Source organism: Temnothorax nylanderi, unplaced genomic scaffold (assembly GCF_030848795.1).
Source record: "Temnothorax nylanderi isolate EJ_2023f unplaced genomic scaffold, tnyl_v1.0 TNYL_tig0139_pilon, whole genome shotgun sequence".
Lineage (NCBI taxonomy): Eukaryota > Metazoa > Arthropoda > Insecta > Hymenoptera > Formicidae > Temnothorax > Temnothorax nylanderi.
In genome coordinates, this window is record NW_027249201.1 from 455775 (window position 1) to 483769 (window position 27995).

The window sequence follows — 27995 nt, forward strand, 5'->3', positions numbered from 1 at the left end:
ATAATAAAATATAAGTAACTAAAAGACTTGCTGTATATTAATCCAAATTTTATTTTTTGGTATCATCCACTTAACTAATGTGGGATCAAAATATCTAAAATTGAGCTTCACATATGGAGACAATAAAATTTTCCATCTCTTCGTACCACATGTACACACAATATTGTACTGAATTTTGTGTATGTATATATATATATATATTTTATATTTTAAAATGTTAATAATTTATTAAAATTTATTTTTTAAAATGTTAATAAATCATAATAATAAGAAAAATAGGACCGTTACGATATACAATCAAATTAGCTCTAATCCAAGCTTAGATCGTATGGCTTTGATTCTAATTTGATTGTATATCGTAACGGTCCTATTTCTCTTATTATTATGATTTATTAACATTTAAAAAAATGTTTTTTTTTACAGCAAATATACATCTTTTTGTAGCATACAATTAAGAAACTTAGGCAAACAATCAGATTCTAGTAAAATATCCTTCCCGTGATGCAACATTCGGTAGAAGTCATAAGTCATGAATAGCTTAGTGGTATTAGATAACAATCTGCACTTCAATAGGTCTTTCAATGAGAGGTATAAACTCTACTAATGCCATATAACTCCAAATATAAAAATACTGTAGACGACTGGTTAAGAACACCAGGAACCGAACTGACTACACTATAAATGCAAGTGTGTTATTTCTACATGCATAAACGTTTAAAAATGATACATTTGACTGAAGCTCGTTTTACATGTTTTGTTGCGTGTTAAATAACACGTTTAATCGTATTAATATATTCAACCGTGTTAAATGACGTACGTCATTTAAAACGGTAAAAAATATGTCAGAAGAGCTTCAGTTAAAATAACACACTTGGATTTGCTGTGTATTAGTTAATTCTTAAAAAAGAGCTATTAATATCAGTTTATCTAGGACTAAATATTAGAATGAGAAAAAGTGTAATAATATATTCCGAATATGTCAAATATTTACTCCTTGCACTTTCAACTTATAAGTAGAGTGCATATGTCAGAACACAAAATCTGTACGAACAATCAATTCGAATAAACTTAAAAATAATGTTTTAAAAATTGATTTTTACACATGGTGAAATCATGTCATATATGTTATTGTTTGAGATTGCGCTACCCTTGCTGAAAATCGCATTCATCGCATGTTAAGTAGCCTCTTCCAGAATTTGTCGACGTTAATGTTCAATATGGTCTGGATCTTTCATCGCATCGGAAAGTTCGCTAATCGCTAGCAATAACACAGCCACGGCCGACCGGGCGCACAAATAAAGTCAAACAACAACGCTTTCACCAAGGAAAGATCCATGCTATAAACAAAGCAGTCGAAAACAAGTAACGATCGCTTCGGATCGACACTTGGAAACCGTGACGTACGCGCGATGACGTGGGCCATCGATGGCCAATCACCTTCCCGAAATTATTTTTAACGAGCCTGGAGGGAGTTCCTCCTCGGAGGTGATAAAGGGATCGCCGCTGCGCCGCGGAATCGATTTCGTTCGAAGATCACCGCCAGTACACCGCTTCATACTATTCGCACTCGCTTGCTTGAGTTCACCCGCTTAGAATCACCGCTCGTGCAAATCGCTTGAACGCTACTTGCAAACCGCTTAAACGCTACTCGCAATCCGCCCTCGACACCGAATTAGCTTGTGCAGCTAAACTCTCTGCTTTTCGCTGTGATAGATTCAGTGCGCGCTATCACTCACGGCTCTGAACTCTGTAAATAATTGTACACATTAGACTTGGAATATACTTTGTTTTATTTTTGTGTATTTGTGGACTTGCTGTTTTTTGTGGTCGTCTCGTTGCCTCGCGCTACATCGCGCTACCGCGTGCTCTCGAACAGTTATATAATCTCATATTTTAAATTTCACAAAAGGCTTTGTTTGAGCACATTTTATTATAATTATTGTTTATTAATGAAATACTGTTTATTAATGACATATCAACAATAGGCTTAATTTATAATGTTAATAGAAACATTTTATATTTTTTGTCACTCGACCTTTTGCAGGATAAACTTACCTAGCTACTGACCTATTAAAGGTATCCAAAAACTGTAAAGGACTTTTTGAGTCAGTTTTTTATATGGAATATGCGATTTTTTTATTACATTAATCGAACACTCTGTATAGTATTATAGTCATAAAACAGTATTTTAGTCAAGATATATAATCAAGAAAAATAAAACTTGTGATATGTATTGTAATATATAGTCAAGAAAAACTAAAATAAAATAAAATATTTTGTATTTGAATATTGTCTTTTATGAATAAAAATTATAATATTTTTAAAATAAATTTTAGAAGCATTATTTTTATATTTAACATAAATATTTATTTGATACTTTTTAATAATATTTACTATTACTTACAGTTATTATTTCTATAATTATTTATAACATAAATTAAAAACATATTTGATAATATTGATGATAATTATTTACAATTTATTTTTAAATATTTATTATAATCTTCTAGATACTTTCATTTTTCGGACATTAATATATTTACAAAATATTTAACGTATATATTTTTAAAATATTTTAATCTTTCTTATAAATATTTTAAAAATATTTTAAAAATATTTTGTGCTGTCTGGGAAGATGTCATTAACCAATCACAGAATCCAATTTAGAGGTTTCTTCTGATAAAAATTTGAGCTCAGAGCTTACATCATGACTCGACATACTTGTTGAGTTTGTAACACGCATTTTACCGAAATGTTGATTAGGGTTCAAGTTTTCATCCTTTAATTTTCGAGCTAGTTTCAATTCCATATCTTTTTGAAAATGAGATAAATCTTTAATATGATCTATTAAAATTGATCACATCTATTAGATGGTAAGTTGTGTTTATTTACAATATCTTGTGAAAGTTTAAAAACTCGGTTAAGTAAACAATATCTAATGTTTTTAAAAATATGAACTGCATCAGGAAAAAAATAAAGTTTGCGAGATTTATCACACGGATGTTCACAGAAAGTTTGAATAGTTGAGTATCGAGAAACATTTACTCCAAACAGTTTCCACGTACTTTGATTTGATCATCCCATATCTGAGGTAACAGCGTGTACTCGCAAACTAATGTTTTCTGCTTTGTTAATAATGTCTTCAATAATAGATTTAAAAACTTGAGCATGTATAGAGCCAGATGTAAACTCATATCCAACAATCTGTTTCCATCGACTGGCAATTCCACCAAGCAAAAAAACCAATGCATGATTCGCAAAAGATTTTTCGCTGTGAGTATTTATTTGTATATTACACTCAGTTGCATTAGGTATTGTGGATTTACCGAGAAATGTATTTGTCGACGGACAATAAAACTCTCCAAGTGTTATGTTCATCTCATCCACGATAACAATGCAATCTTTATCTGTATTGTTTTTAAATTGAGCTACTTTGAGTTTCAAAAATTCAAATATTTCACTAGAAATACCAGGTAAAAACTTTAAATTTTCTAAATGATGTCTTAGAGTACGAAGAGAAGGCAATAGAAAATTATTTCGAAGTAATTCTTCGTATCCATGCGATCCGCAAGCAAACTTTAAACGATAAGTTTTGGTTAATGTGTCATTACACCAACGCGGCATTTTTTTTGTAAATAGTCAAAAGTTTAATCTGATCTTTATTAAATAGCTTATTTATAGCTTTCACCGTTCGTACATCCTGTTGTAGTCTCTTCAGATTTATTTTTATTTTCTGCAACTGTATATTTATTCCTCTTCTGCTTCTCTGACTTTGCAACCAAAGCTTCTCCATTCTTTCCAATCTTTGTTTATATTCGAGAAATGTCTTAGGATTTAACGCCAACTCAGCTTTTTTATTTTCCTCTTCTTTACACTCCTCTTCCACGTTGTTATTTTATGGCAGTTCCGAAATCTCGACTGTATTTGTATTTACTTGGTTCGTGCTTTCAGTACTTGTTGGCAAATTCTCTCCCTGGATAGATACTTCTTAAAAAACAGAAAATATATTGTTATTATTCATCTGTTGTAAATAAAAAAACTTGTTATCTAAAAAGAGAAAGATATTCGAATATTTTAACATACCCAGATAGCAATGCCTGATGATCAGATTTCATCACGTCATGATCTTCTGATATTGATCGAAATGTGATGTATGTCTTGTGATCATATTGTGATGATACACATCATGAGTACAAGTTAATAACATGTATATGAGGAAATATATGAGCTCAGATATTGACGTTACTTAGCCATCTCATGATAATCACATGCTGACCCTGGTGGAAATAATTTTACAACAATTACCGCGAGCGCTAGTACCGCACGCTGCCGCGACGCGGCTATACCACGCGTCACTTTCTCGTAATCAAAAATCATCACGCGCTAGTATAAGAGGCGAGCTTGTGAGAAGCCTAATTATAGAGGTCTGCGAAGCCATTTTTGATAAATTGTTGGATACGTCTTACTTATTTATTTACATGTTTTTAAATAATTTTATTAAGCATGAAATATTTAAAATTGTCATTTCTTGAGCTTTATATCCACACAATATGCAGTATTTCATTGAACATTTATGTGTTCATTATGTCACTATTTTGTAAACTTTTATAGATTTCATAACATATCTGCATTCTGAGCAACATATGAGCCCGCATCTGTGTCTATTCTTGCCATCATGTTTTTAATAAACGTGAGTACAATATGTACATACTCAGAACGAACACATTTTGCTATCTGGGTAGTAATGTAAATAATACTACGTTTACGCGAGCGTTACTTCTGTAGTAGCTTACGATAAATCACTCGTTTACGCGAAGTAAATTATCGTAAGTTACTACAAAATCCCGTTTACGCGAAGAAAAATCCTGTTTACGCGAAGGAATTATCGTAAGTTACTACAGAAGTAAAGCTCGCGTAAACGTAGTATAAGTTACAGATTTTAATTTAATTGTATCATGAATTTTAATCATTACTTTGCTGACAATGATTATTTTGTATTATTTCTCTTCTGATTTGAGCTGCTTCTCAGCTTCTCCAAATATTGTGGGTATAGCTTTCCATTTTAATTTTTTAGTTCCATATCTATTCTTACTTTTTCCCATTGATCGTCATCAAAATGAACCTATGCAAAGAACAAAATGAAAAGATATAGAATATAGAAAAAAATGTGTGTGTGTGTGTGTGTGTGTGTGTGTGTGTGTGTGTGTGTCAATATACTACTACATAACATACTTCACACAAACGCGAATCTTTTTTGGGCTGCCAGTTATTCCGTCCTATATTATTTATCCACACAGTTCGTACTTCGTTCTCTTTTGGAAAGCTACACATTTTAATGTTCTGTGTGGATGTATTTTTGCAATTTTTGGCTGCACAATAAGGCATTTTAATACTAATAGAAGATAGATTAATATAACCTACACATATGTTACAAATTTAATTGTATTGATTTATACAAATTTCATGCATTTATCTATTAATTTTTTAAAACATTTTAATCACAAGAAACACACAAACTCACTTCTCTTTTAACACACTTTGTAAACTTTATAATCATCACTTTTACGCGCACATCTACGGATCATCCTAACCAAGGAAACTTCCGGTTTCATCCCATACATGGCGGAACCAATCCGTAAGTCCCCATCTACAATAGGTGTTTTAAGGTGATCCTAAAGCCGTCTGTAATACCGGTTTTTTTCTTAACGCATATCTTTTTATTGGCTTTATGGATTTAAAAATCCTTCTCTAAAGTTAAAGTACGCATCAAAATCTAGGTCATGGTGGTCGAATTTATATCGAAAACGAAAAAAAATTAATATTTTTTGGTATACGTGACGACAATATTTGCTTTGTACAAAAATTTCACAATAAATATCCACAAAATTAGACCGGCATGACCTAGGGACAACATGTAAGAACAATATCGTGCAATTGGAACTAAGTATAAAAGCCTACAAAAAAAGATTAATTGTAATGAATGCAATATAACCTATAACCATGTCTATCCTTGTCTATTATCATTGTCTATACAAGGACAGATATAGAATTCGGTCGGTAATACAGACGGCTTTAGGATCCCCTTAAGCCCTAAGCCCTAAAAAATTGACCAATCACAGTCAATTATTCTCCTCAAATTCAACTGTGATTGAACAATTTCTTAAGGCTTAGGGCTTAAAACACCTATTGTAGACCGGGACTTAGGCTGCGGTCACATGGACTGATATTTTCCGCGTAACGCGTATCGCGTAACCAATCAGAGACATTCCGCGTTTTCTGTTACGCGGAATTGAATGTCCTTAGTTCACATGGGCCATTTTTTTCCGCGTAACGCGTATCGCGTAACCAATAAATTACGACGTTTGACATTTCTGTTGGAACATTCTAAAAGAATCAACGATATGATTGGTTACGTGATACGCGTTACGCGGAAAAAATGGCTCATGTGAACTTTGTTTGCGCGATACGCGGCGGAAAATATCAGTCCATGTGACCGCACACTTATGGTGCGATCCCATGGTACGGAACGTATGCGCAATGCGGAATTGGCGGAATGAAGTCTGTCCAATCGCAGATATTCCGCCAGTTGCGTTCCGCTGAAATATCTTTTTCGATGTCTTATGGAGCGGAATTCGCGGAAGCGCAATTGACTCTTGCCAATTACAAGATTGTTTCCCATAGATCCTTTCATTGTATCTATCGGAACAGTGTATATTATTGGCACGTACAGACTACGCTTCCGCATTTTCCGCTCCATGGGACACGGAAAATTATATTTCAGCGGAACGGAATCACACGTACATACATGCAATACATCTGTCACATTAACGAATTCCATTCATAACCTACAAAATTGTCACCAATTGCCACCAAAGCCAAAAATTTAAATAGTTTTTAATAATATTCTTACGGATCTCTGTTGAGATTCTGACATTTTGTCTTTTCACACTCGCACACAAGGACATAAGTAGGCTTCCGCAGTTTCCGCACGATCAGTGCGGATAAAATAAAAACTTGCGGATAAGTCGGCGGAACGAACGTAAAAGAGGTCGAACCAATCACGAGCGTTCCGCCAATTCCGCATTGCGCATACGTTCCGTACCATGGGATCGCACCATTAGCATTAGGCTGGCGTCCCATGGAGCGGATTACGCGGAAGCGGAACGAGCGTATCACCAATCACGGGACCGTTTCGACGGAATCTTTGAAAGGGTTCTATCAGAACGATCCCGTGATTGGTGATACGCTCGTTCCGCTTCCGCGTTATTCACTTCATGGGACGCCAGCCTTAGGGTGCCAGTACATGGAGCGCGGAAACGCGGAAACGCGGAAGCGCGGAAGACAAAATTTACTAGATTTCCGTCGATCCGTTCCGTTCATTTGGTTGCCTTATATTACATGGAGCACAATTTGCGCGGAAAAGCGGAATAGGGAATTATAAAATAAGAATGTTTAGCGGCATTTATTGATTAAAATGCTTGTATTCAATAAATAAACTGAAAAGATAAGCATACTAATACAAATTGCAATGAATTAAGTCAACACACATTTAATAAAGGAATATAAATGTCTAGTTATCACCATATTGTTCCGCTTTTCCGCGCAAATTGTGCTCCATGTAATATAAGGCAACCAAATGAACGGAACGGATCGACGGAAATCTAGTAAATTTTGTCTTCCGCGCTTCCGCGTTTCCGCGTTTTCGCGCTCCATGTAATGGCACCCTTAGGGTGAAGTCCCATGGAGCGGATTACGCCGGAGCGGAACGAGCGGATCACCAATCACAGGACCGTTTCGACGGAATCTTTGAAAGAGTTTTATCAGAATGATCCCGTGATTGGTGATCCGCTCGTTCCGCTCCGGCGTAATCCGCTCCATGGGACTCCACCCTTAAGGTGCGATTTCACGAGGCCGCTCGACGCTGGATTCGAGCGTCAAAAAGCTAAACTGTGTTTAGCTTTGACACTCGACGCTCATTTCAGCCAATCCAGTGGTTAGGTTATATTTCGCGTCCCTCTGAATCTATCACGTGACCAGATTTGACGCTCGAATCCAGCGTCGAGCGTTATCGTGAAATCGCACCTTTATGCTAAGACTCCATAGACGCGGAAACGCCGTGCGGCAGAGTGCGTTGACCAATCAGAAGGCTGCCGCAAGTCGCCTCCGGCAAAATCAAAATTTGTTGGTTGGTCAACGCACTCTGCCGCACGGCGTTGCCGCGTCTATGGAGTCTTATGCCGTGATTAGACTACGGATTGGGATTGAGATTGGATTGAAATTTGACCAATTAGAGCAAAGTTCACTAAACTTGAAGTTAGTTTTCTTTATTCTGATTGATTAAATTTCAATCCAATCTCAATCCCAATCCGTAGTCTGATCACGGCTTTAGGGTGCAGTCCCATGGACCGGATTACGCGGAAGCGGAACGAGCGGATCACCAATCACAGGACCGTTTCGACGGAATCTTTGAAAGAGTTCTATCAGAATGATCCCGTGATTGGTGATCCGCTCGTTCCGCTTCCACGTAATCCGCTCCATGGGACTCCACCTTAGCATTAGCATTAAGCTGGATTCAAGGTGCGATTTCACGATGACGCTCGACACTGGATTCGAGCGTCAAATCTGGTCACGTGATAGATTTCAGCCAATCCAGTGGTTAGGTTATATTTCGCGTCCCTCTGAATCTATCACGTGACCAGATTTGACGCTCGAATCCAGCGTCGAGCGTCATCGTGAAATCGCACCTTCAGACAGGACGCGTCAAGCGTCAAGCAGCGAGCAGCAACCCAATCAGCGAGGTGATATCAGCAGTGGCGTAGAAAATATCGCCTCGCTGATTGGTTGCTGCTCGCTGCTTGACGCTTGACGCGTCCTGTCTGAATCCAGCTTTATAGGGACTCTAGACTCTACTCTACTACTCGCACGCGACGCGCGCTATAGTTGGATCTCTTCCTCTCTTATTTCGTGGTGCTGTCGTAAACAAATTCGTTGATACATAATCTACATTTTTGTTTAAACAACAAAGTATGAAAATGAGAAAGCACGGCTGAATACGTGCGAGTAAAACTGAAAATAAGCTGTACTTGCCGGGAAACGGATGGAGGTTGCTCGCAGTTATTACTGCGTTATAGGTTAAATTTGGAGTGAGAAAAAAGGGGAAGAGGAAGAAAAGAGAGCAACATCGAGTGTTTCTACACATTCAGGATGACGTTACCTGGTATCGGGGTATTCGGCACAGGTAGTATTGTCCGAATCATCATACCTTTCCTGAGAGAGAAGGGCTTCAGAATCGAGGCTATATGGGGTCGTACGCTGGCAGAGGTCTCGGAAGTAGCGAGCGATCTTCAAATACCATTTCACACCAGTCGTATAGATGACGTTCTCCTGAGGAAGGATGTAGACTTAATTTTCATAATGTGCTCGCCGAGCTTGCATTCTCAGATTGCTGTCAAAGCCCTAGGCATAGGAAAGCATGTTGTGTGCGACAGGCCTGTGGGTCTGAGTCAAAGCGAGGCTTTGAAGATGGTGCGGGCTGCTCAGTATTATCCTTCACTGATCAGCATAGTCAATCACAGCCTAAGGTTTTTGCCAGCCTTCGTACACATGAAGAAAGCATTAGAAGACGGGTATCTGGGTGGATCTGTAACAGTTATCGAAGTACGAGTACATATGGGAAGTTTGTTACACAATGGTAAACACAAAGAAATAAAATGCAAAACTTTACATTTAACTTTACATTTAAGGGGATCCTGGAGTGACAGCGACAAGGCATAATCGGTCTAAGCAATATCTTTGAATTGGCTGAACAGAATGAAAAATCCTTTTACACGATTAAAGTACGCACAAAAATGTAGAGGGCTGTACATGATTTTTTCTGATAAACTAAAAAAAAATTTTATTTTTATAAATATTGTCTTCACCTGACGACAATATTTGCTTTATACAAAAATTCTGCAGTTTTTCTATAGAAAATAGTGATGCAGCCCTCTACAAAAAACTGTCAGGAATAATATCATGCAATTAGAAGTAAGATTTGAAGCCTAAAAAAAAAGATATTACTTAGACCAGTGGAAGATGCAAGGTTAGGTGCTATCCTTGTCTATATCCTTGTCTATACAAGGACAGATATAGTCGGTGAGCACTTCTTTATCGACGCTGATCGAGTTCGCCTGCGGCTCCAGCATCCCCTTAAGGGGATCCTATAGTGGCAGTCGTTACCGACATTTTGTTAAATACATTAAACTTTTAATTGGCTTTACGGAATTGCAAAATTCTTTTATAGAATTAAAGTACGCACAAAAATGTAGAGCGCTCCGGTTGATTTTACATCAAAAATGAAAAAAATTAAAACTTTGAGCACATAGAGCTGTCACTGACGACAATATTTGCTTAATACAACAATTTTGCAGTTTATACATACAAAATGAGATACATGCGCTCTAGGGAAAACATGTAAGAACAATATTGTGCAATTAAAACTAAGATTAAAAGCCTAGAAAAATAGTTATATGTATTTAACTTTTATATGTGCAAATATAATAAATAATGCACATTCAGGTTGATAGGATAAGCAGTATTGCGTGTAGCGATAGATGGCGCAGCAATCGGACAAGGACAGATACCTATAGTTAGACAAGGACAGGTATAGATATATAATATAGAAAACAGGATTAGAAATGTTGACATTATCGACATCGAGGAAGTTCAGCCCTCGTTATAGGATCCCCTTAAAGAAGTACATAATTTCAAGAATATACAAAATCGTGAGATTATATAAATATTCCAAAGTTACTGAGAGTTTTAAACAATATTGGAGATGAAAGATTCTAGAATTTATTTACAGTAAATCATCCTATAAAAGTTACTGATTTGTTTGTTATAAAATAATGAGCAGTACAATTTTCATTAATAAACAAAATTAATGAAAATTTTCTTTTATGTATAACGGAGATCTTTGAAGAGTATAGTTTTTAAGTTTTACATATTTTACATTTTAATTAAAGAATTTACATAAAATATTGTATTAGCATTTAATTTATACTTATTAATTTTTTCAGGATACGATTGGCTATGTGACGACACGATGGGTGGCGGAATCTTGGCATTGGTGGGCAGTCACGTTATAGATTTGATTTTTCATTTGATGGGTCAACGAGCTTCGCGGGTGCATGCCGTTGTGAGAACATTTACTCAAACAACCAAGTACATTAATGGGATCAGGCATGTCACGTCGCCGGATTTCTGTAGCTTTCAAATGGAATTGAGTGGCGGTACCTTGGTAACGGCTACTCTAAGCAACCACCTGCAGGGACAGCTCTCCCAGGAGGTGCTGGTATGCGGTGGTGGAAATCATCTGGTTGTGCGAGGCGGGGATTTGTACGGATGTCGCGGCGAACAAGAGGAAATCCTGTATCGTGATACCGATGACTTGCAAGGAATATCTTTACCGATGGCGGACTCCATACCCAGGCCTTACGTCAAAGGACTTAGGAAAATGATAGCGGCGCTGAGAGAAGCCTTCCAATCTGTTGAGGATAAAAGAGGTTGGATTAAAGAGCCAGTGTTCTCCGCTTCTACATTCGAAGATGGCCTGTACGTGCAAGCTGTTATTGACGCGCTGCGACAAAGTAACAAACAGCGTGGATGGGCCAAAGTTAACATCCTGACAGAAGAGCCGGATCCGAATCCGTTGTTGAGCGCTGCTGTCAGAGCTACAGCCATCTCGATATAAAAGTCTGCTTTGCAAAAGCTTTTCGTTACTGATGAAAAGCTCTGTTGTACTGTTATACATCTGATATACATAGAAATTGTACACTGATACATTAATTGTGAGAAATAATATTTAAGGCAGCTATCTTATTAATTCTTATTTTTCTATTATTTAATTTATTATTACTTACGTAATATGATTCATTTTCGTACAGGAAGAAGATTAATGTATAATTTCATTGTACATATACAAACACTTATGTATAAAATATTATGTATAAAAATATTTATATTTATAAATACAGGTTGTGCTCTTAAAGTAATAAGTATATTGATTTATAGATCAAGAGACACGGTAGTGTCTCGCGCCAAGTACACGCGAAGCGAGTCCTTTCTTTTTTATTTTCTATATTAAAGGCATTTCTTAAGGAATGTAATTTATTCGTACATTCTTTAATTTCTGTATTTGGGCATACTTTTTGCACTTTATTATTTATTCTTTGTAGAGCTTCATTACGTAAATGTTTATTATAGTAATTTGGTTGTTCAACAGCATACAGTGCAGGTTCTTTTTTATACGCTTCTATTAATACTGTTATCTGCTCTTTACTCTACGACATTTTCGATCTAACGTTTGACGTGTACTACGAAATTAGCACAATTGAAATTTCTTTCCTGAAGATGCTGTCGATCGTCTGCTCAATCGTGACTATTTTCAATGTCTTATCGGTAGTTCTTAGGCTGGCAAATCACAGCTATTCCCTTCTTCTGAAGAATGAGTGTGATTGGCTAGTCTAAGAACTACCGATGTTATTAAACCTAGAGTTCCTCTAGTAAGAGTTAGGACACCGTCCGCCATTAATGGGGAATTATGCGAACGATCGAGAGAGACCATAGACATATTATATCTAGACCGAGCGTTAAGGAGTGGGGGTATAGGCGACGTAGAAAGAGAGACACTCTGTTGTGTGGCTGTTCGTTCTCTCTCGTTTCGCGCATGCGTACGTAAAATAAGTGTGATGGGAGGGAGGCATTAAGAAAGAGGAGCGAGGTGGAACGAGAAACTAAAACTTGGAACGTGAAACGGCTAGAAGTTGCTGTAGGACCACAGAGTAAATACGTTTTTTACATATAAAAAGATAATGCTTTTTACGGCGAGTTTGTTTATCGGTATTTATTCAAGTTTATAAAAGGACGCCAATAAAATAAAGTAGTGAAATAAAGTGCTGGGGAACGTGAAAACTCTCTTTCTCTATGGTATATAGATGGTGACTATATATATATCAAACGTTAATAAATACTATAAACAGATGACGTAAAAAGCAATATCTGTTTATACGTAAAAAGCATATTACTTTGTGGTTCTGCAGCTACGGCATAAAGTAAATACCATCGATATTAGGAACAAACACAAGTTGTATGTATTGGTTATTATATATATATGAGCTATTATAATCTTAAAATCGCTACTATTTTAAGTGATAATTATTTTTAATATTTTATAGCAAAAGTTAGTGTGGCTAAAATTGCCAAAAATTATGAAGTGCCACATATGTTACAAAGAATGAAATCCTTCGTTTCCATGGCAATTTCACAGTTAATGTATAATAAATCTGAGTATGGTTAAATTTTATCACATATATATTTATTTATTATATATAAATATTCTTCAGCTTCAAATCAAAATAATGTAAAGTATTATATGTTTATAGTTTTCCAAAAGATATGCAGAAAGGCGGAGGAACCTCATTCAGGGAATTGCGATGTATAAAATAAAGTCTAATTGAATACCAAATAAATATAAATAAGGTATAATTATAAATAAATATACAAAATAATTAAGGTATAATTGAATACAAAATAAAATCACAGATGTATTGGAACTGTTGCTTAGTGTTTATTAGGATATATACTTATCGTTTACATATAAAATGTTATAGTATTAATAATGTGTTACATTAACATAAAATGAATATTAACAATTAATGTTATAGAAACATATAACATTAAGTGTTGTAGTATTAAAAATGTGTAGTAGTTTTGTTTATATACTTTTAAAATACCAGAGAAAACTTTAACATATGTACCCTGCCGGCACTGGTACGTGTTAAAAACGTCATTATGACGTGTTAACTCGTCACACGTTACGTTACAACGACGTCTCAATTGGTGTTCGAAACGTAATTGCCACGTTGCTGTGACGTAACTAACAGCCAAATTCTTGGTGGCAGAAACGTTGTAGTGACGTGTATTTGCGACTTTATGTGACGGGTTGAGCACCTATTTGCAACCTAAAAATAATCAATCGGTTTTGAGAAATTAAGATTAGTTTTTATTGTATTATATATGTTAACGGTATATATTTTTATATATTGGACAAAATAAGTGATTATATATTATTTATGTGACAGAAATTTAAACAGACAATATATATTTTATTTTAAATAAAATATAACATCTATTTTATATTTCTTTCACAATAATAAGTATAATCATTATGTATTTTGTCTATCAATATAAATATATAATTTACATATATAACACAATAAAAACTAATCTCAACTTCTCAAAATCAGACGATTGTGTTTTATAATATAAATATAAAGCACCAAGAAAGGAGGTAATAAATAAAAATAATGTAAATATATGTTTTTGTTGCTACATTAGCCTTTTATTTTCTCTTTATATCTCTTTCTTACTCAATGTTAATAAATGTTATCAAAATACGTAACTGTTAAAATCGTCTAAATTATCAAAAGTATATCAACATAATAAAATATACGGTTATTATTTTAAAAATAAACAGTCTTTCTCTTAAAAGAATTATTATATATTATAAAGAATTGTTATATGTGTGAAAAATATAAGTGTGAAAATAAAAATATATTCTATACACATATATAATGCACATTATGCACGTATTGCACATATAAAAAGTAAATAAAACTAATCTTTGTACTATTTATAAAACCTTTAAAATAGTTTTTATCTTTTGGTAATTATAATGTTTAGTGTTCATCATTTGATGAACACTCATCATTCAGTTCATCACTTTCCGAATTATCTGACGATGAGTTTGAACTTAATGGGGGCGTTTCCTCCTTTCGACATTTTTTTTCTTTCCTAAAACAAATAACAAGAGATATCATTACATACGAAGCGCATTGAAAAAAGGATAAAGTTCAGATTGCAGAAGATGCACAAAATATATGCATATATACATATAATAGTCATTAATATATATAGATAATCTTTTCCATGGGTCTCTGTTAAACTAATTTCTATTTCTATTTCAATTAATGTTATATATGTATATAAGTGTGTGTGTGTGTGTGTGTGTGTGTGTGTGTGTGTGTGTGTGTGTGTGTGTGTGTGTGTACATACATATACATATATACTTATATACATATATAACATTAATTGAAATAGAAATAAAAATTAGTACCCACAGAGACCCACGGAAAAGAGCATGTTGCAATTATATTAATAACTATTTTGATCATAACAGAGTCAATTAGAACACTCAAACAATTTGTATATATGTAATAAATTATCACATTAGAAAACTTCCACATTAAAAGAAAAGAAATTTTTTATTGACTTTTAAACTTACTCAGATTTTCTTTGTGCTCTTTGTTTTGCATGTTTTAACCATTCTGCAGCAACAGAAGAAATTTGCTCACACGTAATATCTTGATGTCGCATTTGAACAACAACTGAAAATTATAAAGCAAATGTAAATGCTAAAAGAAACAACAGTGAGTACAAATATTTTAGTAAAAAAATTTATTTATTGCTTTTGTATAGATAGATAAAATTCAAATGAATTTCAAAAAATTAAAAAAACTTGGTCAAATCTAGCATTATAATACACAGCAACAATAATTCAAATTCGCAAAGTATATACAAATTTTGTGAAATATAGAATTTGAAAATATTCAAAAAGTTAATATAAAATATGTTACATTTTTATTATAACAATTAACTTCATATTTTAATAATAAACTTTTCTTATAAAATATTTTTGAGACAATGTCTTTATATCTTTTGTGTCATGAAAACTGAAAATTCTTAAGCATACGAATTCATATTATGTATTAACTGTGTTTGAAGCACAAGCTCGCGCGGAAGCCTGGACTCATGAATAGCAAAATAGGAAACGACACATTGACCTTAGAGTTGACGAAAAGAGATTGTGTATTTTTGAACTAACTCGCATCACAAAGTAGGTTTGTTTCATAATAGATACATAAGTATCATAATCAGGTTTCGTACAAAATAATCAGATGCATAAAATACAATAAATGAGAATAATCATTAGAGAATAATCCTTTCTTGAGCAGAAATTAATATTATAATCCTGTATAAAGTAATAAGGCTCATCAAAAGAAAATAGACATCATGTTTGTTCATCTTTTGAACATCTTGACGTAGTCAAGTGTAATCCAGAATTAATCTATCTCATAAAAAGGATCATTCATGTTAGATACATTTAAAGAATATAATACGAATCAACATCATTGAATATAATACAAGAAACAATCATAAATGAAGTAATGCGTCAATTTGCTGATAATCAGAGAATAATCATTTATGATGAAGTGATTTAAATATATATAGCATTCTACATGCTCGAAAGATTATTAACTAGTAGTAGTCTTTATTGCTTGTCCCCACTGGGTTTGCAAGGCGTTTTTACGGAACGTACCCAAACCTTTACAATCCTCCTTAACTCGCAACAGACATATACATAGCTTTTACATAGCCGGCGTTTTCCAGGGACGTACCCAACCCTTTACAATCCTGTCCCTTCCTAACCCGACCTGACCATAGCGGCCTTTCACATACTCTTTCCCTCCCTCCCTTCCTCGCTCACTACTTCTCCTCCCATTTCCCCTCATCCTCGTTCCACACAATTTCCCTTCCATCCACCCAGATTCTCCTATTTTCCACCCGCGTTCTTCTTCCTTTGACCCTCTCCTCTCTCGCCTTCTCTAACAGTCTCCACCTCGTCTTCCTCTCCTCCAAGGATAGGTCCTCATCCACCCCTATCCCCCACCTCTGCCTGAATACCCCATACCTTCCTAGCAGCTCCTCTCTCTCCTTCTCATCTTCCAGCTCCGCTATCACTACCTCTCTCCCTCCCTCCCCACTTCTTTCCCAGACCCTTCTAATTCTCGGGACCCTACCTAGCACCTTCTCCGCCACCCTTTCCATCACCCCCCTCCTTTCTTCAGCGTCCCGCCCGTCTAGCCCCCTCCAGACCACATTCCTCTTTCTTCTTTCCTTTTGCTCTCTTTCTTCCTCCAGCCTCCTTACTCTCTCCTTCAGGCTTCTTGACTTCTCGCTCTCTTCCTTCTCTCTTCTTTCCTCCCCCTTCTGTGGCCCTTCCCTCTTCTCCATATACCCCACCCTCTCCGTCCCTTCCGTCCCTCTTATCTCCGGCGACCCAACTCTTCTCCTCGCCTCCTCATCCACCCACCTTCTAATACTCTCACCTCTGTCCCAGACAAACTTCCTCTCTTCCTCTCCCCCTTCCTTGGATTCTCTCTGCGCCTCTCTCACATCTGCCATCACTTTCTCCCCCCTTTCCCTACTCTCTCCTACGACCTCTCCTCCCGACTCCTTCCACACCTCCTTGCCGCTCTTCCCTTCCAACTTGGCTCCTGCCTCGCTTCCTGTGCACTCTGCACCTTCCGCTCCCCCTACTCTTCCCTCCAGCACCTTTCTGATCTTCTCTAACTCCTCTGCTATCTTGTACAGTGAGGAGCATAAATGAGTTCCGTTACCCGGTGAGCTACGGTGCAGAGCGGTGCAGATGAGCGCGCTACCTCTAGGTCGGTTACCGTCCTACTTACAGCCACGGTCGATAAAAGGTTCAAATACAGAACCGCGAACGCGTAAAAATAGTCAGTCACGCTGTATTGCACGCGCGTGCATTTGATTAAAAAAACATGTTTAATACAATTTGATACACACAATTAATATTTATTACATACAGTATAACAATCATAGGTGATTATGTAGGTAATTATAATTGTATTATGCATCTGCAACTATTATTCCACCGACTAAGTATGTGTTTACTGGAATAATATAATTACAGATAATATGATAATTATAATTACAACATAATTACTTATAATTATTCTATTGTATATGAAAAATTGTTTCGCGATATTTTATAATTTTTACGATGTCGTATTATTTTCAGTATCTTATTTATAAGTAAATAAAATATTAAAATTAAAAGCTAAGTAATGTTACGGCCGATATTCCGAGCAATATTAGGGTATTAATAAAAAGCTATATATACATGTTGAATTATAATTATCGAGTCAACGTTTCGACCTACTTGGTCTTTCTCAGGGCATTACATTCAAACTTACAAGTAATATAAATAAAAATAATTATAACTGTTAGAGTTCACATTATCAACACTGAAAATTATAGTCATCGCCGATGGAACGATTACGACACGCAAAAGAAATAAAGTCAAAGCCAACTTCGAATTAAACGCCGTCACAGGCCACATAATTACAATAATTGTTACCGATTACAATAAGTAATGCAGTCCTCTGTATGATCCTGGTATCAGCCATGCTCAACGTCGGAAATTGCCATGTCCAATATTAAATGAATTAAAGTAGAGATCGGTTTTGCGTCAAGAACCTTTTAAAATATACAGAAAATGCACGAAATTAGCATCTCCGTCAACTGCAACTCAGATCAGGATTTATTGCAATAGGTAACAATTATTGTAATTATGTGGCCTGTGACGGCGTTTAATTCGAAGTTGGCTTTGACCTTATTTCTTTTGCGTGTCGTAATCGTTCATCGGCGATGACTATAATTTTCAGTGTTGATAATGTGAACTCTAACAGTTATTATTATTTTTATTTATATTACTTGTAAGTTTGAGTGTAATGCCCTGAGGAAGACCAAGTAGGTCGAAACGTTGGCTCGATAATTACAATTCAAAATGTATATATAGCTTTTTATTAATACCCTAATTAATTAATATTGCTCGGAATATCGGCCGTAACATTACTTAGCTTTTGCTTTCGACGAGCGATAACACGTCCTATTTTTTTATATTAAAATTAAAGTAGGTAAATTAAGGATTAATCGGATACGAAATCTATTTTGTAATATTTTATGAATTCCTAGATTCTTCTAATTTGAACATTAAGTTTATAATGCGATTTTTATCCATTTTTGCTTTTTACAAAATGTCTTTCCTAACATTGAAATATCTTCTTATATAAGAAGAAAATATTTTTATATGTAAGTGATGGTATCTCGTGTTTATGGTAATTGGAATTATTTTCTGCGAAAGAGAAGCCATTTTTTATGTGCTATAAATTGTGAAGAAGTATATAAAGTCTGCGATATTATCACGTAGCTGTTAACCATTATTTTCACAAATATTATATTATTTTTATTATCTTTTTTATACAAATAATTAAGGATTAAACGGATAGAAAGATATTCGTAACATGATATATGTTGTCGAGATGTTTCGAGTTTCGAGATGTTCCTTGTCTTAATATTTGGTGGTTTTGAAAAGAACCGATTGTTTTGCTTGGCCCTGGAGCGAATTTTAATAATCCGTCCAGTAATCATTTCTTTCGATAATATGATATATCGTGCACTAACATATAGCGTTTTCGATTTTCGATTTGTTGACTCGACCCGACTCGGGTCAGATTAAAAGATCGGAGAAATGATAATGAAGACGGATTATTAAAATTCGCTCCAGGGCCAAGCAAAACAATCGGTTCTTTTCAGAACCACCAAATATTAAGACAAGGAACATCTCGAAACTCGAAACATCTCGACAACATATATATCATGTTACGAATATCTTTCTATCCGTTTAATCCTTAATTATTTGTATAAAAAAGATAATAAAAATAATATAATATTTGTGAAAATAATGGTTAACAGCTACGTGATAATATCGCAGACTTTATATACTTCTTCACAATTTATAGCACATAAAAAATGGCTTCTCTTTCGCAGAAAATAATTCCAATTACCATAAACACGAGATACCATCACTTACATATAAAAATATTTTCTTCTTATATAAGAAGATATTTCAATGTTAGGAAAGACATTTTGTAAAAAGCAAAAATGGATAAAATCGCATTATAAACTTAATGTTCAAATTAGAAGAATCTAGGAATTCATAAAATATTACAAAATAGATTTCGTATCCGATTAATCCTTAATTTACCTACTTTAATTTTAATATAAAAAAATAGGACGTGTTATCGCTCGTCGAAAGCAAAAGCTAAGTAATGTTACGGCCGATATTCCGAGCAATATTAATTAATTAGGGTATTAATAAAAAGCTATATATACATTTTGAATTGTAATTATCGAGCCAACGTTTCGACCTACTTGGTCTTCCTCAGGGCATTACACTCAAACTTACAAGTAATATAAATAAAAATAATAATAACTGTTAGAGTTCACATTATCAACACTGAAAATTATAGTCATCGCCGATGAACGATTACGACACGCAAAAGAAATAAGGTCAAAGCCAACTTCGAATTAAACGCCGTCACAGGCCACATAATTACAATAATTGTTACCTATTGCAATAAATCCTGATCTGAGTTGCAGTTGACGGAGATGCTAATTCGTGCATTTTCTGTATATTTTAAAAGGTTCTTGACGCAAAACCGATCTCTACTTTAATTCATTTAATATTGGACATGGCAATTTCCGACGTTGAGCATGGCTGATACCAGGATCATACAGAGGACTGCATTACTTATTGTAATCGGTAACAATTATTGTAATTATGTGGCCTGTGACGGCGTTTAATTCGAAGTTGGCTTTGACTTTATTCTTTTGCGTGTCGTAATCGTTCCATCGGCGATGACTATAATTTCAGTGTTGATAATGTGAACTCTAACAGTTATAATTATTTTTATTTATATTACTTGTAAGTTTGAATGTAATGCCCTGAGAAAGACCAAGTAGGTCGAAACGTTGACTCGATAATTATAATTCAACATGTATATATAGCTTTTTATTAATACCCTAATATTGCTCGGAATATCGGCCGTAACATTACTTAGCTTTTAATTTTAATATTTTATTTACTTATAAATAAGATAGGGGAGACCGGGGCTAAGCCGACACTATTTTTTCAAAGGCAATTTTTAATATTTAATTAAAATTTTTAGGCAAATTCAATGGTACATATTTAAAGAGTGTTTCTTCAGGTACAAAATTGATTCAGGAAATTTTGCTGTACGTCGCTTTGTTTTGCCGCCAGAAAAGGAAAAGTGACGCGAAGACAAATTTTCGAATTAAAAAATGCCGGGGCAAACTCGACACCCCGCCGGGGCAAACTCAACACTTTGTCTGATCGACACAATTTGATCTGGAACTTATTTTTTACTGTCTGAAAATGAAAATACATTGTTTATTGTGTATTTAAAAAGTACAAAAATTCGGAATAAAGTAGCTAGAACAATCATTTAAATAATGAGAACAAAAATTGTTGAATTTTCAATTATCTTCATCTAAACTCATGTCTGAAAAACAATTAATGCAGGTAAACTCGCGATCGGACGTGCGCATACATTTGTCATGAGCCATACGGCTGCATGACAAGCATCGTTTGTTACTGGGAGCCGACGAAACGGCGTGGTGTTGACTTTGCCCCGGACGTCGTTTTTCACTTTTGTCACTTCAAAAACATGAAAATTTTGAAAATATGCAAAAACGATTATCGGATTCATATAGAGCATCAAATTTCCCATCAAAATCACTTACCGGTAGATTCGCAAGAGTAAAGTTCGATGAAAGAGTAGACATTTTCGAGAGATCAGAAAAATTACTTTTCACTATCAAAAACGCTTATGTCGCGTTAAAAATTACACTATAACTCAGAATGTTACCAAATTCCGTTGATAATACTGGCACATAAAGACGCATTTACAGTAGGAAAGGCAAGTTTCTACGATAGATTTAAATTGGCAAAAAGCCTAGTGTCAAGTTTGCCCCGTTGTCGGCTTAGCCCCGGTCTCCCCTACTGAAAATAATACGACATCGTAAAAATTATAAATATCGCGAAACAATTTTTCATATACAATAGAATAATTATAAGTAATTATGTTGTAATTATAATTATCATATTATCTGTAATTATATTATTCCAGTAAACACATACTTAGTCGGTGGAATAATAGTTGCAGATGCATAATACAATTATAATTACCTACATAATCACCTATGATTGTTATACTGTATGTAATAAATATTAATTGTGTGTATCAAATTGTATTAAACATGTTTTTTTAATCAAATGCACGCGCGTGCAATACAGCGTGACTGACTATTTTTACGCGTTCGCGGTTCTGTATTTGAACCTTTTATCGACCGTGGCTGTAAGTAGGACGGTAACCGACCTAGAGGTAGCGCGCTCATCTGCACCGCTCTGCACCGTAGCTCACCGGGTAACGGAACTCATTTATGCTCCTCACTGTACCACACCCTCATGCTCTGCGACTCCTCCATCTCCCCCCTCTGTCTTCCGTCTCCTTCGCTCCACGTACCTTCTTCTTCTCTGCCTGCGCCCCCTCTCCTGCACCACCCCTTCTGCTTCCTTCAGTCTTCTGTCTCGACCCTCCGCTCCCCTTCTCACTCCCCGTCCGCTCCTCCACCTACTCTCACGGGTCTCTTCTTCCTCTTTATTCTCTCCTTGACTCCACTCACTCCTACTTTCCCTCTCTTCTGCTTTCTTCCTCGCCTTCCTTGACTTCTCTTTTCCGCTTTTCTACCTTTCCGCTTTTCCGCTTCTCCTTTACCGATCAGCTCTTCATTGCCTTGCGACCACTAGCTTCCACATGCTATTGCCTAGCGCGCACCTCCTCGATCGAACCATCGTCTCGATCCATCGATTTCTCGATTTCTTCCGCTCCTCTCCCATTGGCTGCCGTGCAGTTCTCTTGCGCGCTCGCCTTAATCCAAACGCCTCTCACGCCAACTCCTCCGTCGCCGGTATCTACTCTCTCCTCCTTACCGACCTGCTCTGCCCGCAGCACACTCTTGCGCGCCACGTCCTACCGCCCCGCAGTGGTGCCAACATGCTCTTTCGGAGCAATCGCCTCCCCGCGCCGGCTCGGACCGATACCTCCATAGCGCCTTCTTCTCGTCGACAGCCAACCAGCGGACTCCACGTCTCCACTTCTGCCCGCCAGGCCCTGCTCCAGCTCCAGCTAACACTCCCCTTCCACCGCCTCTCACCTCTTCCATCCCCGGCGACCTCCTTCCAGTTCCTCACCGTCATCCTAACCTCACTTTCAACTCTTCTCTTCTCCCTCGGTTTCTGGCCACATCACCTCGAATCTTTCCTCACCTCCAATGCCTCTTCTTCCTCTCAACCTCCTTCGTAACCTTCTTCATTCCTGCGCCTCCACCCTTTTACACAATTCTGTCTTCGACCCAATTTCTACCTCCTCGAGCTTTCCACCTGTTCCCCCGCCGAGGGCTAACGGGGGACCTCCAGATTATTAACTATTTTCATAAATAGGTAAAGAATTCCGATAAGACAGCATGGTCTGATTAATTCTACAAGTCAAATGTAACGTACTTTCATATTAATTGACACATTAATTCAATGCAATCAAAGAATAATATCCAATAAGTAATATAGCGTGTAATAATCGAACTCAGTTAAAAATGAAAAGATAATTCAATCAAGTAATAATTAATAATACGTAAATAATAAGTTTTATCTTATCAACGCAAGAAGTATTAATAGTAGCGGTTTTGAACCACAATAAACGCAAGTGTAACGCAGGATTCAAGTGAATATCGTAATTACGTTTCTCTTTTAGTAATCAATCTCGACAATGTGATTTTAAGCTATTTACAGAAAAGATCATTAACTATTTAATCGGGTTGCAACCACAAGAAAAGATAAAGTAAAAGAATTATACTGAGCTCAGTCTTGCAGAAGAATGTAGCGTGGATTTGAACAGTCCACGACTTCTCGTTTGTTGAGAAAGTATTCCTCGCATTGTCCATTCGACAATTCTGCAATCCAAGATCGTTATACGAGGAACATTAGTTCACCATCCGATTGCTAAACCGTACGTTAGCTTTGTATTAACGATCCATGAAAGGCAGAATACATAAGCAATTACCTTATTATTGAGGCTTTCCGTGTTTCCAATTGACAGTCTTAGGAATGATAGTCACAATGACTAAACCCATTAATCGGGCTTTCCGATTTTCACCACGTGGGCGTGTCGTCCTTCTCTTAGATAATGGCGGTTGAGCCAGACAATTATCCGTAACGTCTTCTCACAACGTCCTTGTAAACGGGCCGATTGCAGCAGGTTCCTTTCCGTAAGGAAGATCAGACAGACTTCTTCGTTTACAACGATACGCGATTCCAATACGTCTCGCTTTTTCTATTTCGTAAGAGCGGAAGGCTCGATTTCCAAAAGACGCGTACAGGACGACTGACCGTTCTCGAATGTTCGTCTCGGCGATCTGCACGCACGAACACGCACGCCTGCACATGCGCAGTCCCGCTCTCCTTCCGTCGTCACGCGATCCGTTGCTGGTGCGCTACGCCGCACGCGCCGCTATCGCGCGCGATTTCATAAATACAGCGACGCCGCCTCATCGCTGCATAGACTACCCTCTGTGACCGCTTAACCGTACTATTTACTCAACTAGATTAACCGACTAGATGTCGCATACCACAATCTCTCCTCGTCTCTTTTCTCCCGTTTCTAACAAACTGTTAATAATTAACAAAATGTCTGATAAGTGTTGCTACAATACTTTTTCCAATAAAATTGTTCCAATAAATATCTAATATGAGCACTACACGTGCGCAAAATATTAATTTTGACTGCATGCTTGTACAAACAAATAATGAAAAATTCATGTAAAATATAATCTCACAAAATTGTCTCACAAAAATTGTCTCACAAAATTGTCTCACAAAAATTGTCTCACAAAATTATTAAATTACAAAATTGTTATTTTATTCAATCCAAGTGATATCTACCTCGAAAAAACCTAAATAACAAGTGGTATCTATTAAAAAAAAATACGTGAAATCATTTAATACTGCGCCAATTACAAAGAGAGAATATATATATATATATATACCTTAACAAAATTATTATTATATCACGAAATTGCGTTACCAAACTCAATCCAAGTGATATATACCTTAACAAAATTATATCACAAAATTGTTTTACCTAACTCAACCTAAGTGATATGTTATTTCAAAAAAATATATGAAATCTTTAATTACGCCAACTACAAAGAGAATATATATATTGCTTTGAAAAATAATTGTAGTGCAACTACTCTTAAAAAATAAAACAAAATTGTGTTACCTAACTCAACCCAAGTGGTATGTATCTTTGTATTCCTGAGGATCTTTCTATCAACCCAAGTGGTAGTAGTTTTAATTCTCCTTGATAAAATTATAATATTACAAAGAATCATTTAATCATTTTAATCACAAAGAATTAAAGAGGTAACATTATAAAATAAAATATTTAATTAAAATAAAATAAATAAATTTTCTTGTAAAAAACTTGGCGCTGCTTTTTTAAGATTAATCTAGACAAACTTGCATAGGTGCATAAGCATATGCATAAAGAGATGGATTGGTCTATTTCCTTTTGCACATATATATGAACCAATCAATTTCTTACGCTTATGTTATGCGCGATGCAAATTGTCTGGATGATAGACTTTAAAAAGCAGCGCCAAGTTTTTTACAAGAAAAATTTATTTATTTTATTTTCATTAAATATTTTTATTTTATAATGTTACCTCTTTAATTCTTTGTGATTAAAATGATTAAATGATTCTTTGTAATATTATAATTTTATCAAGGAGAATTAAAACTACTACCACTTGGGTTGATAGAAGATCCTCAGGAATACAAAGATACACTACCCTTGGGTTGAGTTAGGTAACACAATTTTGTTTTATTTTTTAGAGTAGTTGCACTACAATTATTTTTCAAAGCAATATATATATTCTCTTTGTAGTTGGCGTAATTTAAAGATTTCATATATTTTTTTTGAAATAACATATCACTTAGGTTGAGTTAGGTAAACAATTTTGTGATATAATTTTGTTAAAGTATATATCACTTGGATTGAGTTTGTAACCGCAATTTCGTGATATAATAATAATTTTGTTAAGGTATATATATATAATATATATTCTCTCTTTGTAATTGGGCGCAGTATTAAATGATTTCACGTATTTTTTTTTTAATAGATACCACTTGTATTTAGGTTTTTTCGAGGTAGATATCACTTGGATTGAATAAAATAACAATTTTGTAATTTAATAATTTTGTGAGACAATTTTTGTGAGACAATTTTGTGAGACAATTTTTGTGAGGACAATTTTGTGAGATAATTTTTCGATTGAATTTACAAAATACATTGCGTGTACTTGGCACTTTTTTTTACCTTTTTTGAAAAAGGTAATTTTGTACTGATATCACCTATTTGTAGTGTTAAGCAAGGATCTGCAAAACATTTTTATTTTTTATTTTTGAATTATTCACAAAATTAGCAATAACAACAAATACATAAAAATTAATAATATTTAAGTAAAAGTAAATTATACATTTCTCACAAAAATTGAAGGAACACTAAATTTATCTTAAAAAATAGGCAAAACTCGAGCAGCGGTAACTTTGTTAAAAATGAATAAAATTTAAATTTCAAGCTTAAAACCTCTACTTTCGAAAGGTTACTATTATTCGTCCAATTTTTATTATGTCTAGACATAATTTAATTCAGCGGATTTTTATTATGTCATGACATAATTTTAATTCTGGCCGCTAGGGAATTTTTAAGTCGATTCTTATGAATCAAGCTTGAATTTGATGTCTAGGTGTCCCAGGTTGCCGATAACGAGGTCCACATAGTGCGCTCCATAGTTTTCGATGTCCAGGTGTATTAATACCTTGAATTCGATGTCCACGTGTTTCAGGTTGCCGATGACGGGTTCCAGATAGTGCGCTCCATAGTTTTCGGTGTCCAGGTGTAATAATACGTGAATTCGATGTCTAGGTGCCCACGTTGCCGATGACGAGGTCCACATAGTGCGCTCCGTAGTTTTCGTGTCTACGTGTATTAATACCTTGAATTCGATATCTACGTGTCCTACATTCAGATTTAAAGTTATTAATACACCTAGACACCAAAAACTACAAAGCGCACTATGTGAACCTCGTCATCGGCAACCTGAGACACGTAGACATCGAATTCGAGGTATTATTACACCTAGACACCGAAAACTACGGAGCGCGCTATCTGGACCTCGTCATCAGCAACCTGGGACACCTAGACATCAATTTCAAGGTATTAATACACGTAGACACCGAAAACTACGGAGCGCACTATGTGGACCTCGTCATCGGCAACTGGGACACCTAGACATCGAATTCAAGGTATTAATACACGTAGACCCCGAAAACTACGGAGCGCACTATCTGGATCCCGTCATCGGCAACCTGGGACACGTGGACATCGAATTCAAGGTATTAATACACGTAGACACCGAAAACTACGGAGCGCACTATGTGGACCTCGTCATCGGCAACCTGGAACACCTAGACATCGCATTCAACGTATTATTACACCTGGACACCGAAAACTACGAAGCGCACTATGTGGACCTCGTCATCGGCAACCTGGGATACCTAGACATCGAATTCAAGTACGATTACACCTGGACACCGAAAACTATGAAGCGCACTATCTGGATCCCGTCATCGGCAACCTGGGACACGTGGACATCGAATCAAGGTATTAATACACGTAGACACCGAAAACTACGGAGCGCACTATGTGGACCTCGTCATCGGCAACCTGGAACACCTAGACATCGAATTCAACGTACGATTACACCTGGACACCGAAAACTATGAAAACGCAATCTGGATCCCGCAATCGGCAACCTGGGACACGTGGACATCAAATTCAAAGTATTAATACACGTAAACCCGAATACTACGGAGCGCACTATGTGGACCTCGTCATCGGCAACCTGGACACGTAGACATCGAATTCAACGTATTATTACACCTGGACACCGAAAACTATGAAGCGCACTATCTGGAACTCGTCATCGGCAACCTAGGATAACTAGACATCGATTCAAGCTTGATTCATAAGAATCGACTTAAAAAATTCACTAGCGGCACTTTCTGACAAAGCGTAGGGTTTCCTTCTTTTCCGGCAGCGGTGTAATAC

General features: G+C 35.9%; 2 protein-coding genes, 2 long non-coding RNA genes and 1 pseudogene across 4 annotated transcripts; 2 read left to right on the forward strand and 3 right to left on the reverse strand.

The window, feature by feature from the left end:
* Positions 1 to 3064: 3064 nt before the first annotated feature.
* Positions 3065 to 5437, reverse strand: LOC139777108 (uncharacterized; annotated as a pseudogene).
* Positions 5438 to 8768: 3331 nt separating this feature from the next.
* Positions 8769 to 12028, forward strand: LOC139777109 (glucose-fructose oxidoreductase domain-containing protein 1). The gene is made up of 2 exons (XM_071714315.1): positions 8769 to 9691; positions 11058 to 12028. Exons 1-2 carry the CDS (start codon positions 9205 to 9207, stop codon positions 11729 to 11731), a joined length of 1161 nt encoding a protein of 386 aa, XP_071570416.1. The 5' UTR covers positions 8769 to 9204; the 3' UTR covers positions 11732 to 12028.
* Positions 12029 to 12387: 359 nt separating this feature from the next.
* On the forward strand, positions 12388 to 13592 carry LOC139777115 (uncharacterized). Its single transcript, XR_011719274.1, has 3 exons — positions 12388 to 13126; positions 13215 to 13326; positions 13422 to 13592. It is a non-coding gene; the product is annotated as an uncharacterized lncRNA (long non-coding RNA).
* A 762-nt stretch (positions 13593 to 14354) lies between these two features.
* LOC139777122 (uncharacterized) lies at positions 14355 to 23026 on the reverse strand. The gene is made up of 4 exons (XM_071714320.1): positions 22764 to 23026; positions 17208 to 17506; positions 15323 to 15425; positions 14355 to 14832 (listed from the first exon to the last, which is right to left on the reverse strand). The coding sequence occupies exons 1-4, from the start codon at positions 23024 to 23026 to the stop codon at positions 14718 to 14720; spliced, it is 780 nt and encodes a 259-aa protein (XP_071570421.1). The 3' UTR covers positions 14355 to 14717.
* A 515-nt stretch (positions 23027 to 23541) lies between these two features.
* Positions 23542 to 24384, reverse strand: LOC139777116 (uncharacterized). Its single transcript, XR_011719275.1, has 2 exons — positions 23886 to 24384; positions 23542 to 23775 (listed from the first exon to the last, which is right to left on the reverse strand). It is a non-coding gene; the product is annotated as an uncharacterized lncRNA (long non-coding RNA).
* Positions 24385 to 27995: the final 3611 nt, after the last annotated feature.